This window comes from Cibotium barometz, chromosome 63 (assembly GCF_041138505.1).
Source record: "Cibotium barometz isolate CiBa-2024 chromosome 63, ASM4113850v1, whole genome shotgun sequence".
NCBI lineage: Eukaryota > Viridiplantae > Streptophyta > Polypodiopsida > Cyatheales > Cibotiaceae > Cibotium > Cibotium barometz.
The window spans coordinates 2,014,850-2,028,581 of NC_141108.1; the positions used below are offsets into that span (position 1 = coordinate 2,014,850).

At 46.4% G+C, this 13,732-nt stretch overlaps 1 protein-coding gene across 1 annotated transcript; it reads left to right on the forward strand.

Moving 5' to 3' along the window:
* The first annotated feature begins 5,402 nt into the window (after positions 1-5,402).
* On the forward strand, positions 5,403-13,311 carry BIGYIN (Tetratricopeptide repeat (TPR)-like superfamily protein). The gene is made up of 5 exons (XM_086796424.1): positions 5,403-5,549; positions 12,353-12,494; positions 12,595-12,716; positions 12,839-12,902; positions 12,999-13,311. The coding sequence occupies exons 1-5, from the start codon at positions 5,469-5,471 to the stop codon at positions 13,082-13,084; spliced, it is 495 nt and encodes a 164-aa protein (XP_086652550.1). The 5' UTR covers positions 5,403-5,468; the 3' UTR covers positions 13,085-13,311.
* The last annotated feature ends 421 nt before the right edge of the window (positions 13,312-13,732 follow it).

Genomic DNA, 13,732 nt, shown 5'->3' on the forward strand with positions numbered 1-13,732 from the left:
GTTTCTGATGTGTTTGCAGCATTCCCAGCCACAATAGGACGTGCATCAATACCCTGCACAATGTTCCATAACCCCTTTGCTACCAATACATGTCGCATCATATATGCCCACAATGGATAGTTGGTGCCATCCAACTTATCCTCAGCAGCCAACATGCGGAATACATCATTGTTGTCAGCCATGGCCAATGACTGTACTACTAGATGTAAATGCTGTCTGTAAGAGGTAAACCTGTATAAAATCGACCTGTGCTATGTAGCACAGCCCAAAAACAGACGAATGGGCACCTGTCCTGCAGATTTTAATCTTGACAGAAAATCTGCACAGTAGGACGATTTTGCCTGCGCAGTACTTGGAATGCAAAAACGGAGGGCGAAATGACTCCAGATCAAAATTCTGAAACGACCAAGCCCTACGGGCTATCCCACGGCATATACTAACCTGCAGACGCTCGTGAAACCTCGTCGCAATCGGAGGAGATGAAGCGGCAGGTGCCGGTGATGCTACCCGGGAGGAGGAAGCCTGCTCTGATACCAATTGTTGGAATTAGGGTTGCAAGAATGCACACACAACTTCAAGAAGATGAGGAAGCTTGAGCACAACACAGTAGTGTATTATGAGTGCCAAAAATGAAAGATTACAAGCCCTAGAAGATAATGGGCGTATATACAATGCACGGGGGAAAAAACCTCCTAGTGAGGGAAAAAGTGCCCCGGCGGTCCTAAGTGTGTTCACACACATCACTACTATAATATGGTAACAAACAAATCGTGGACATGATGCCATTTGGGTAATCGTGGATCGATTAACCAAGCTTTGTCGGTTTGTGCCTACTAAGAAAACAGTTACAACTCCAGAATTGGGACGCCTTTTCGTGGAGAATGTTTACCGACTTTATGGCTTACCATCCAATATTGTCAGTGATCGCGATCGCAAGTTTAACAGCCATTTTTGGCGAGCAGTATTCAGTAAGTTGGGTACTATGTTGAACCTTAGTACAGCTGATCATCCGCAGACAGATGGTCAGACTGAACGGGTTAATCAAGTGCTGGAAGATATGCTTCGGGCATATGTCAGCAAAAAACAATCTGATTGGGAGTCTTATCTGCCTATTCTTGAGTTTGCTTACAATAGTGCAAAGCATGTCTCGACAGGCTTTAGCCCTTTCATGTTGATGTATGGTTTTCAGCCACGTTCACCAGTGTCGGCGTAGGACTGGCGAATGAGAAAATCAGTCAGGTTAAGGATTTTATCCAAGACCATATGGATATGTTGCGCCTTGCACGATTAAATGTTCGTCAAGCGCAAGATCATTACAAGAAGTTTGCGGACCAGAAACGTAGGCCACTTCACTTTCAAGAAGGTGATTGGGTGTTTCTGAAGGTATCCGAAAACTCCACTAGTTTAAAAACGGGTCCCGTACCAAAATTGTCGCCCCGATTTTGTGGACCATTTAAGATACTCAAGAAGGTGGGCTCAGTAGCCTATAAACTTGAGTTACCAGCACATTCCAAGGTTCATCCCATCTTTCACGTAAGCCGTTTGAGGAAACGCCTTATGGGTCATGAAAGGCCGGTGGATGATTCTTTCTTGGTAGAATATGTGGAACCCCCAATACTGCCTCATGAACCAGAAAGAGTATTGGATTACCACATGTTACGTACTCGCCACCAAGTTCGGAAACAAGCTCTTGTCAAGTGGAAGGACCGTCCAGAGGAAGGCTCCACTTGGGAAAACATTAGTGTGATGAGGAAACGTTTCCCCACTTTTGTTTTCGAGGACGAAAACTCTTTTCGAAGGGGGGAGTAATGTCAGGACTATGGTCCTACGGAAGTCGAACCCTAGCATAAGTTAATAGCTTTCGGAGTCTCGAGAGTATTATTAGTGCTAGCGGGGTTCAGGGGTTAATGGGCGTTAGGGTTTGGTCGATGTGTGTACACATCTAAGTTAGCACGGCTCTTAAGTAAGATGGGCGGCCGGGCTAGGAGGTGTGGACACAGGCCAGGGTTTTAGTATAAAACCCAACGAGAAACCCTAACTCGTCATTATATGGTTGGGAGGTGAACCGACTTCCACCCTCTCTTCTTCTCCACGCCTAGGCTATGGCGGCTTGAGGAAGACGCAGCCGTAGCGGAGGCGTTACAGTAGGACTTTATAAAGTGGCCATATGCGGAGCTTATTGAGAAGTATTAAACTTCATGTACATAGTTGCTTTTAGGATTAGAACTAGTGCCCAACGAACTATTTTAAGTTTCGTGTGCCCTAGTGTCAAAGCTAGTCATTTGTATATAAGTCAATTTTGACATTAAGCAATACACATTCATTCCCTTCTAATAGAATACTTGTGAGCTCTCCCTTGTCCCTACTCTCATCCACCTTTTGTGAGAGAGAACCACTATGAAGGCTATATCCTCTATGCTTCCATCTAGGCAAAGGAAGCTCTACCTTCACCCCCTTAGAAAATGAAGTATTCTGGTGTAACAATTGAGTTAGGATATAACAGATGAGCTAGCACACCCACAAGGGAAGCTACATTTGTAGCTCTACAAAAAAATACCAAAAGATACATGATTCGGCAAAGGCTAAGTTAAGCTCTTAATTTGAACCCATGGTGATGTCATTTTGGGTGCATGTGCATGTGCATGTTGCTTCACTACCATGATTCTTTGGTTTGGGCATTTATAGGATCTTGGGGCAATAGGCTTACAACCATGGCTATGGAATTGGACTCCATGCTTGCACATGTATGCCTCCTTGTTTAACGGGATTGCTTTTAGATTGAATACATGCAAAGAGGGGGGGGAGGTTGTCGCTTAATATTTTGATCATGTAGCTTTGGGTGCCTCCTTATCTTCTATGGGGGGGTTACTTAATATTTTGCATGGGTGGTCATAGGTGTTATGTTGCTTTTTGCTAACATGGCTATGGCAATGTGCACCTTGGACAAGTGTGTGGGGCACCTCCAACAATTGGTGTGTGGGTGCCAACAAACTAGAATGGGTGCTAGTTAGCATGGGTGCCTCACTTGCTGATGTGGCTCTAGCATGGGATCTTTGGCTTGCTAATAGGGCTCTAGGTGTTGACCTTATTAACATGGTTGTGATGCTTGATGATGTGGCAGGGACAAGGACCTTCATGGCTGGACTAGAGAAGTGGCTAGAGTGCACATTTATGTGGTGCTAAGATTGATGATGGAGCACCATCGTGCTAGCTTGGAGGGTGCCCTAAGGATGTCACATGGTAATAGCATTGGATGACTCAAATTAGCATTGTTAATGATGTGGAAACTAGGGACCACCTTGGACATGTGGCTAGAGTGGGCTTCATGCATGACATGCTATCATGTTATTGTCTTGATCTAGCCATCATACCCCTTCATGATTATAATAGAGGCACAAGAAGTGGGGCACTGTGAGGGTGCTATGTAGTGCTATGTGGAGAAGTTTGGAGTTTGGAAATGCATGTGGGAGGTTGGGAAGGTTGACTAGTTGCATTGGTTTATATGGCATAATCAAGAACCTATGGTTATGGTTTAAGAGCACATAAAATTGTCTTGAAAACGGGCTTTAAATAAAGACATTGTTAATGCTTGTTGCCCAACCTAATTACTTCTCACGTCTCTAACCTTGACAAGGCTTTGATTGGAGTAGACCTCTAACCTTAACAAGGTTTTTCCTCGAGACCTTTTGTGCACTTTTCTTTAGCCCTCAATCTTATATCATTAAGAGCTCCAAACTCCTTGGTTCCTTAAGCCTTTAACCCCATGCAATATTAGGCCTTGAACATGCTTGCTTTTAGCCTTTTTAGCTTTAAAACATGCTCGTTTGAAGCATTAATACCATTCTCATTTGAAGCAATAATACCATGCTTGAAAGTTCTTCCTAAGCTTGATTTTCAATGTGTAAAGTACGAGTGTTGGTGGCATCACAACAACCCTTGTTTATATGGTTGTGTACAAAAATTCCATTTGATTCAATTCCATGAAGCAATGCAATTTTCTCTTTTCCATACCCATTTTGAGCATGTGATGTGACCATGGAATTCCAAGTACCCACATCTTGTTGAGCCTTTCAAAAACCACCCATGCATGCTAGAAGATATTCTTGAAATTTGTCCTTGTAGCCCATAATGCCTTGTGAACAAATTATTCCATAGGCTGAAAGCCCTTATGAAAATGTACGAGTCTAGCACCCATCTATCAAGTTGCAATTGATGTTGAAAGACTCCCAAGGTTGCTTCTAGCACAAATGTACTTGGCAGCACAAGCTGCAAACATGGGTCTCCACAAGCTTGTACTTGGCAGCACAAGCTGCAAACATGGGTCTCCACAAGACAATAGTCCTCTTTTAAAGATCTCCACAAGCTGCAAACATGGGTCTCCACAAGGCAATAGCCCTTTTTGAAAGATGTTCCTTTACATTACGTTGGCATTCACACTTGCTGGAACTTACAAGCCACTTCCAAACCATAACCTACTATTGACACTTGCTAGACCTTACAAGCCCAACAATAGCCCTTTTTTAAAGATCTCCACAAGCTGCAAACATGGGTCTCCACAAGGGAATAGCCCTTATTTAAAGATGGTCCTTTACATTGCATCGGTCCTCACACTTGCTAGACCTTACAAGCCACTTCCAACCATAACCTACAATTGACAATGGCATCATTGAGTTTCTTCCTCCCTCTTCCTCCCAAGTGTCTCATCCTCTCTTTGTTCTCTTAAGCTCCAACTTGTAGTGCTCCACCTACTGAGTGTCTGGATTACTCAAACAAACATAACTTCTCTTCATAAAGGGGTCTTATAACATAGAGCTAGCAGGCGTTGAGGTGTTTGGACTACTTAAACAATCATACTTCTCTTCATAAGGGGGTCCGATAACATAGAGCTAGCTAGTATAAATGACAAGGGTGGAGCAATGATTTTCAAAATACCTCCCCATAGCTAGCAGGTGTTGAGGTGTTTGGACTACTTAAACAATCATACTTCTCTTCATAAGGGGTCTTATAACATAGAGCTAGCTAGTATCCATGCAGTTGCAAATGACAAGGGTGGAGCAATGATTTTCAAAATACCTCCCCATAGCTATTACTACTTTGCAACTATTCTCATTTAATTTGATTTAAAAGGAGAGAACAACTATAACACTATAATCAAGTACATTTACGACTATATAGTTCACAAAATACAAAGGCAAACAAAAGATTATCCGGCCAGGAGGCCAGGCGTGCAATTGTGTTCATACTTGTTCTTGAATGCATCTAGTTAAAATTGTTGTTTGGGAGGTTAGATAAAGCTTAGATGGGCATGTGATGTCCGGACATCCTGTTCCAGGAACGTTTAAGCGGACAGCCCGCGGTGGAGATATAATATGTGTGTGTGTTTATTGGGGTGATACATATTTAATGCACACTTGAAAATTAATATCGGTTTTGGGCAAACGGGCTAAATACATACTCTTTTGCGAAGGATGTCAACGCTTCTTGATACCATCGGCTCAATTTTTGGCTCCGGTGACACGCTGCCATGGACCGACAACGATATCATTCAGGTAAATCTTAACTACAGGCTAAGGCAAGGCTCACTTAGTGTTTGATTAATGCTCACAACTTGAAAAATAATCCTACCCTTATGTGGTGATTACAGTTCAATTCTTCCCCGAGACCATTACTGTGTACCTTTTTTTTTTTGTACATAATATGGGGTAACTGATGGGCTTAATGTCAGGAAGTTCACCCATGTGTACATGTTATGGGTTAATAATGGTTAAGGAGATGAGACTATCTACTAGATTGAGCAAAACTTATTGATCTAAGGAGAAAAACAAGACAGTTGGCATTTACACACATATCTGATGGCAAGCCGTCTTCGGCGGACGATGTGGACCGTGGATGGGTTCATCTTTACACACACATGCTAGAGAGATTGGATGTAGGTATGCCAAAAAACACTAACTCTGTCATCAGTTTCTTCAGAGTTCCTACATCCAATCTCTCCAGCATATGTGTGTGGAGACAAACCTGCCCACATTGTTCAACCGTGGATGGGTTCATCTTTACACACACATGCTAGAGAGATTGGATGTAGGTATGCCAAAAAACACTAACTCTGTCATCAGTTTCTTCAGAGTTCCTACATCCAATCTCTCCAGCATATGTGTGTGGAGACAAACCTGCCCACATTGTTCAAAAGACGCCTTTAACCTTTTAAGTTGGTCGTTTTTCAAGCAAAGAAAGGTATAAAGCCTGTGGTAGTTCGAAAGAATAAGTGCCATGTAAGTATCAGTGCAAGAACAGGATGAGGACATTCTGGGCAAGTGGGGGAGCCACAAGCAACTCTCCAGCCAAGAATGTCCAACTACCAACTTAGTCAATGGGAGGCTTTACAAAAGAGTATGGATATTGTGTGAGTTTGGATCAAGGTTTCCTTTTTTTTTTTTTTTTCCGAGAAAAGATCCTTTCATTAGTTATAAGAAAACGCCCACTGGGTTACAAAACCTTCTCCTGCTCATAAGAAGGCAGAGCAGAGATCCAATCAAGGCAGCTAGGGAGACTCTCCCTAGGTGCAAAAAAGTACAAATAAAAGTACAAATAACTGAGAGGCTATATCATACAATAGGAGAGGGGAAAATCCACATAGGTGGCCTGTAGTGCCAATGGGGGGTACCCGCGTGTAGAGTATAGAAAGGGCCGCTGCGCCAAGTGGTGTGGAAGGCCTAGCGCTGCAAGATCGCTCGATCCAAGTCGCCTCGGATGCGGTCATACTGTCCTCGCAGGGTGTGGATCACCTCTTGCCAGATAGCCCGAATAGTCTCTGTTGGTGGCTCCAGTCTCCCCTCAAAGGCCCTGAAACAACGGGCTCTCCAGGTGAACCATATGGTGAGGCTTCTGAGGAGCTCCCACCGTAAATCCCTCTCCTGTGTCCAGCCGACGGACGAGAAATCCGGTGAGGAACAAGGCGAGGCTGGCCCCTAATGAATCTGATGGCCCGGCTGTCCTGCTCCATCTCGTATCCGAGAGCAGGCCTTGACGAAGTCGACCATGCAGCGGCTCCCCACGTATACATGCCCTCTGGAGAGAGGGGGGCCAGAATGCGCAGCATCCTCAGCCAAATCTGCTGCGCCTGTGGACAGTCCCAAAGACAATGTCTCTGTGTCTCCAAGGGGTGGCCGCATCGGACGCAGGCCGACGGAAGGCCACTGTAGACAAGCCAGGTGCCAACTGCAGAGCCCATGTAATTGTGGGCAACCAGCCACCACTGAAAAGTCGAGATCCTGTGTGCCTGTCGACTAGCCCAGAGCCTGGTCCAAAAATCCTCCAGGAACTCCTGTGAGAGTCCGTGTAGCCGCCAATGCTCCGATGCAGCTGGAGAGACCATCCTCCTTGCAGTCAAAATATGCCTCCCTAACCGAACAGTGTACTGGAAGAAGGTGATCTCTATGGCCTTAGGGGACACATAAGGATCGTGCCACTCGTACTCGCCAGGGTCCCACTGGAGCCGGGCCAAGGGGCGCGCAGCATATGCCCATAAGCGCCAATCAGAGTCCACATCTGCAGGGTCTGGATCAATATGCCACTTCTGAGAAGTGGCGCACTACCCGAATCCTGTGAAAGATGCACTCTGCAACCAAAGGCGACTCCGCCTCCACTCTCTGAAGTCTGCCCTCCTCCTGTATCTCATAGTAGAGGCATCTGCCATCCTCAGTGCAAGCTCTGACAGCAATGAGGATCTCCAACTGTGTAAAGGCTCCCATCCACTGTGGGGCCGTTGGCTCGAAAGGCGTGAACCACTCCTCAGTGAGTGCCTCCTGAATGTCATCCCTCATAATCAGCCCCCCTCTGAAGTGACTCAGCCTCTCCGCCTGGATCTCCTCCGGGAGACTTCAAAAGGCCTGCCAATCTCCCAAACTGATTGCTGGGCCTGCCGCCAATGGTCCCCAGGCTAGACGAGGCCGAGAGCCCAGCATATCACCCTGCTCTGTACGTACCGCAAGGCTCCAGATGAGCGGCGCTCTGGCCCGCTCCTCATCACAAGTAGGAGGTCTCTGAGAAAGCCCCGGTCTCAGAAGCTCCCAAGCTCGCAGGATGCTCAAGGCAAATCTGTCCTCCCATCCTCTACTGAGGCCTGTCCTCCTCATCTCTATGAAGATCCACCGTATCTCTGGTGCCGAAGTGCCCCCTGCTGCTGCTGCTGAAATAGAAGCTCCTTCCAAGGCTCAGCGCCTGGAAGCAACCCCCGAACAATAAGCTTTCCCAGCAAGGCTCTACTCTGATCAGCTGGATCTATAATGCCCAAGCCCCCCTGGGCCCGCGGAAGAGTAATAACTGCCCAAGCAACCTTAGCCCGGGCCGGCTGACCATCCCGCCCAGACCAAAGAAAGTTCCTGATCAGCCTCTGTACTTGGCTGATGCAAGAGCTCGAGAAGATCCAGCAAGACGTGATGTACCACATAGTCGCTAAAAGCACCTGATTTGTCACCACCACCCTTCTAGCCAAGGATAGCCGAGCTGTACTCCAATATAAAAGCTTCTTCCGAATGCTCAGAAGAAGCAGGGCGATCTGCTGCTCAGGTGACAAATCAAGTCCAATCTGGCAACCCAGATACCGCACTGCTGTACAAGGAGGAATCCATCTAAAACCCGGGTCTGGGCTCCATACCGAAGTGGGAGCGCTACTGATCCAAAAGGCCACTGTCTTGCGCCAATTGATCAATGCTCCCGAAGCCACACCAAAAACCTGTAGAGCGACTGCTCTGCCCTCTGTAAGTTGGCCTCCTGGCCATGCAAAAACAATCCCGTGTCATCAGCAAACTCAGAATCGAGCAGGTCCTCACCCCGGACTGGGAGCTGGAGTCCTCTCAAACCAACCTCCTCTGCTGTCAGATACATGCTCATAGCCTCTGCAAAGAAGAGAAAAAGGAACGGGGCAAGCGGGCATCCCTGGCGGACTGATCTGGTCAGCTCAAAACTCGGTCTCCGCCCTCCTGCCATCAACACCTGGCTACGAGCTGCGGAATATAGAGCCGCCACTCCTCGAATCCAATCTGGCTCAAAACCCATGCGAAGCATAGTGTCCTCTAGGAAACCCCAATCGACTCTATCATATGCCTTCTCAAAATTGAGAAGCATCACGACCAAGTCCTCACCGAGAAATCTAGCTCGGGCCGTCGCCTCCCAGAAGGTGAAAATGTTGTCAAGGATACTGCGCTCCTTGACGAATCCTGTCTGGGTAGCATGAATCAACTCCCCAAGGAAGGGCTGGATCCTCAAACTCAGGCCTTTGCTAAGACCTTGTAGACAGTATTGAGGATCGTAATAGGCCTCCAATGCCGAATATCGTTTGACACTCCCTCCCTCTTGGGGATAAGAAAAATCAAGCCCTTTGAAAAGCTCTGCGGCATCACCCGAGTGTCCAAAACATACTGAAAGCCCGTGCGGAGGCCTGGCCCCAAAAGGTCCCAATAGCGCATAAAAAAGGCAGGCGTCAATCCGTCCTCCCCAGGGTAACTATGGCGCGGAAGGACCCTCAAAGCCTCAACAAGCTCATCCTCTGAAAGGGGCTCACCCAAAACTGTGCGCATGCGATCTGTGACCCTCCTCTGCACATGGGCCCACACAGTCTGTCTGCAAGCATCCCGTGCCTCCGTGGCTGGCTCCGCTGAAAGCAGGTCTCTATAGAACTCAGTGGCAATGGCTCTAATCTCCCCGGGTTCAGTGGGGCTAAAGATCCGTCCTGCCTTCTGAGCTGGCATACTCCTGCTCGAGCATGGCGGGGTCCGGTAATCTCAAAAAACTCCCCAGTCACTCTATCACCAAGCTGCGTCCACTGAGAGGTGTGGCGATGCTCCTCTGTCTCTCTAACCTCCTGGCGTGCTTGGCTCAGCTGCTGGGACGCCACCTGCTCACATGTAGGCAGTTGCTCTTGAAGACGCTGGAGCGAAGCAAGGCTACGTCTCAAGCGACGCTCCCGCTCTCGTGTCTCTCCCAGTCGTGTCAAGGCTGTAGCGTGCAAAAAAGAGCTGAGCTCGATGAGTCCCTGGGCGCACTGGCCTGCTGCATCCAGGTCAGAGCTCTGACTATCATGCCATATCCTCTCAATGTCTTTAGAGAGACTGGGATCTGTAAGTATCCTCTCTGGGATCCTCAATTGCAAGCTGGTCTCCCGTGTCCTCTCCTCAAGTGTCAAAATAACTGGCGCATGGTCTGAAAAAGAGGTGCCAGCTAGAATGCCAACGGAGCCACCACGCTCCCCGAACCTGTCGCACACATAGAAGCGATCAATCCGTGATAGATTAGTCCCTCCTTGCCGGCGATCCGACCGAGAAAAACTAAGACTGTCCTGAGAGCGGGAGAAAGCCTCATGTTGCCATGCATCAGTGATCCGCAGTGTCATACAAAATCGCTCCCAAGCTGCAAGCTCCGTGCCGTGCACTGTAACATGACTGCCTCCCACCCTATCAGCCGGGTCCTCAAGCATGCTGAAGTCTCCCCCGACACACCAATGTGTGGCCTCGGGCAATGCATCTGAAGATTCAAAGTCGCTCACGAGAATTCAGCTTTGTCATCAAAGAACTCAATCTTCAATGCAATCTTTGAGTCCTTTCCTTTTGCCCCAAAGTATTTTCAATGCTCATTGGGCATTGTCTGCAGCCATTTAAGGCTTTCATGATGAGTGTTAATTACAAAATCAGCACCATTTAAGTCTTAACATCTTGAATTACTGCCAACATTTCTTTGTCATACTTGTAGTAGTTCAACTTGGGACCCTTCAAAGTTTGGCTCTCGTAAGCCACAGGATGTCCATTAAGTAAAACAGCACCGGTTGTCTGGTTATTGGCATCACAAGTTACCTCAAATGGTTGGTCCCACTGAGCCAGAGCCAAGACAAGCGGCCTCTTGTAACTTGTGAAAAGCGACTAAGGCCTTAATAATTAGGATCTTTTGTCTCTGCTTGACACCCTCAAAGAATGTGTGAGGGAGCTGCAATATCAGAGAACTTTTCAACATGTCCTTGGTAAGCCTGAGCAAGTCCCAAAAATTGGCGTAGCTCCTTAAGCCCAATAATAATGAATTGGTACATCTGACATTTGGGCAGCTTCCTGGGCACATGATCAGTTCCACTCGTGCCCCTATACTTGCCTGTTAGCCTGTGAACATTGAGGTCCATGTCCATGCGATACTCACCTATGTGATGCACATGACAGCTTTTGACATGTTAACATACTCTGGTGTAAGAATTAAAGAGGACAGCAGGATGACATCCTGGGCTGGCAAAGTTGCGAGTAAGCAGGGGGCTCTGAGCATCCTCCTCCCGTCCTTTCTCTGATGCCACAGCTGTGGGGGGGAAGAGGAGTTAGTGTGAGCTGGTTTTATCAGAATTCAACATACTCTGCTAACTTTCCAACCTGGATTGTCCTCCTCCTGTCCTCTCCGACACCACAGCTGTGAGGAGGACGACAAGTTATTGTGAGCTGGTTTTATCAGAAGTCAACATACTCTGGTGATATTGACAAGTGAGTACACCAGATAATTACACATCAGAAGCTGGGGAATCTAAATGGTGATGTTGACAGGGCAGTATATTTTTTATTTTCTGACGCCTCGGTTTGACGGCTGAGATTCCCCCTGTGCCAACCCACAGCTGTTGATGCAAACAGCTTTATGTACAAGCCAAGGGTGGTCAAGACTGTAATCTGAAATAAAAGTAATGAAACTCACCTGGGAACAACCTAGGTCACAGAAAGGTTATCCTCTGATGAATGCTGGCTGTTGTGGCTGCTAATTTTCTCCCTGTTATTGGCTGCTCAGGAAGTCTAGAAAGGAGACGGTTCATATGACTTTACTGCATATGTGTTTGTCCAAAAGTTGGGGCTTTCAACATCTACAGCATAGAGGAGTCGTCAGGTGCTTTTCTTGGAGGCTTATTAGAATTGTAAGATTTGGAACTTAAGTGCCTATGGACAGGCACACCTTTGGTGGTGACTTACCTTATTTTTGGCTTACCAGTTGTATGTCATCCATGTGCCACCGTGGTGATGAGGTCAAGTACCAGATGTTGGGGCATATCAAATCCTTCAGTTGCATCACCTTGATTGTAGTAAATTCAAATCTAGGTGGCTCAGAGGAAGCTTTTGCCACCACCCTTATTTGAAGATGGGCAGGGAGGGATAAGACGAGGTGGGAGGGTCTAGGATGGGAGAACATCATTCATTGGCCCTTCTCACATGAAGCAATGCGATTGTCTTTGGCTTCTATGATGATGGTTAAGGACTTTAATATAGATTTCTTTTTTGGTGCATTGATGCTGCTGTTTCTAGACATTTAACTTATTAACATGTGAATAAACTGTATATAGGGTTGTGAACGAGAAGCTGCAGGGGAGGGAGTGGAATTTTTGCAGGAGTCACAGAGGACTGAGAGTTATATGCGGTTATCATGGGCACTTGTACATTCCCGCCAAACTTCTGATGTGCAGCGTGGGATTTTGATGTTAGAAGGTGCTTTTTCTGTTTTTCATTTTTGAAAATAAACTCACTCTGAGGTAATCCTGGTGTTGCAGCACTATCAGGTCTCTAAGGGTATCATCTGTTCATGCAGCTTCACTAGCTAGAAAACCAGACCAAATTCAGGAGAGGGAGATACTATATCTTCTTGCTGTAGGTCATTACCGGGCCGGCGATATTCCACGTGCAAGGCGGTATATTGATGATGCACTTGAGGTAAAAATTCATTTGAAATGCAGCACTTGAGGTAAAAATTCATTTGAAATGCAGCATGCAGCATGCAGCATAGACATCCAGTGGCAAAGCGTTTCAGAGCACTAACGTGGCAAGCTTGACAGATAACACCCGACTTTAGGCAAGGGGCGACCCTTAGAAGGTTGATAGAAGACAAGATTGCAAGAGGTGAGGAGATTATTATACATTCTTTTTTGAAGTAGATCTTGAATGCGGTCATACTGATAATCTACCTTTTCTTTGTTGTGCTGTGGGGATTCAAAGATGGGATTATTGGTATTGGGATAGCAGCAGCTGCTGTAGGTATAGTTGCTGGTGGAATCACTGCGTTACTAGTCAAAAGACGGTAAAGTCTCGTAGCTCATATCAAGATTTGAGGATCTACAGCTTTTTTTCTCTCTACACGCGAACATAGATTTCGGTATATATCATCCTTATTGTACCCTGTAGTTGGTCTGTAGTTGTTTTTGAAGTATGCTGTTTTAAGAACTGGCTTTAGTGGTGCTGGTGCTGGTGGCCTGTGACAAACTCTCATATACCATCTTGGCTTGATATAAATATGAAAGAAATAAAGATATGCAAGGCTTTAGCTTAGGCTTCTGAAAACAGTCTCCTATCATCTTGGCAATGGATGATCCTACACGCAAAAATTCATCAACAGAAAAGAGTGTTTTGTTTTTGGCTCGATTTTTTTATAAACAGGGTGATGTTTGAACTCAAGAGGTCTATAGAGGCTTACCAAACTGAAGAGCTAATGAGATAATAATGAAGTGCTTTTTGCTGTTGTAAAGCCTGAAAGCACTGGGATAAAAGTACCATGTAATGGACAGAAAAATATTTATAGTTACCATGTTTCTAGGTGAATGTGTACACTCAATTGATGCTACACCAATTAGGCGAGGTGCAATGGAAGTCAAGGTGTGTATTTGTGCAGGCGTAAGGGTAGCTAGAACCTTTGGTGGTATTGCAAGTTAGTAGGGTCTGCTATGGAGCCATGG

Excerpts from the sequence above, each read along its gene's own strand:
- BIGYIN (XM_086796424.1), top strand. The coding sequence starts at position 5,469 with ATGTCAACGCTTCTTGATACCATCGGCTCAATTTTTGGCTCCGGTGAC. Across the intron at positions 12,717-12,838 it reads ATATTGATGATGCACTTGAG|ATAACACCCGACTTTAGGCA; the intron begins GTAAAAATTCAT and ends CAAGCTTGACAG. Across the intron at positions 12,903-12,998 it reads AGAAGACAAGATTGCAAGAG|ATGGGATTATTGGTATTGGG; the intron begins GTGAGGAGATTA and ends GGGGATTCAAAG.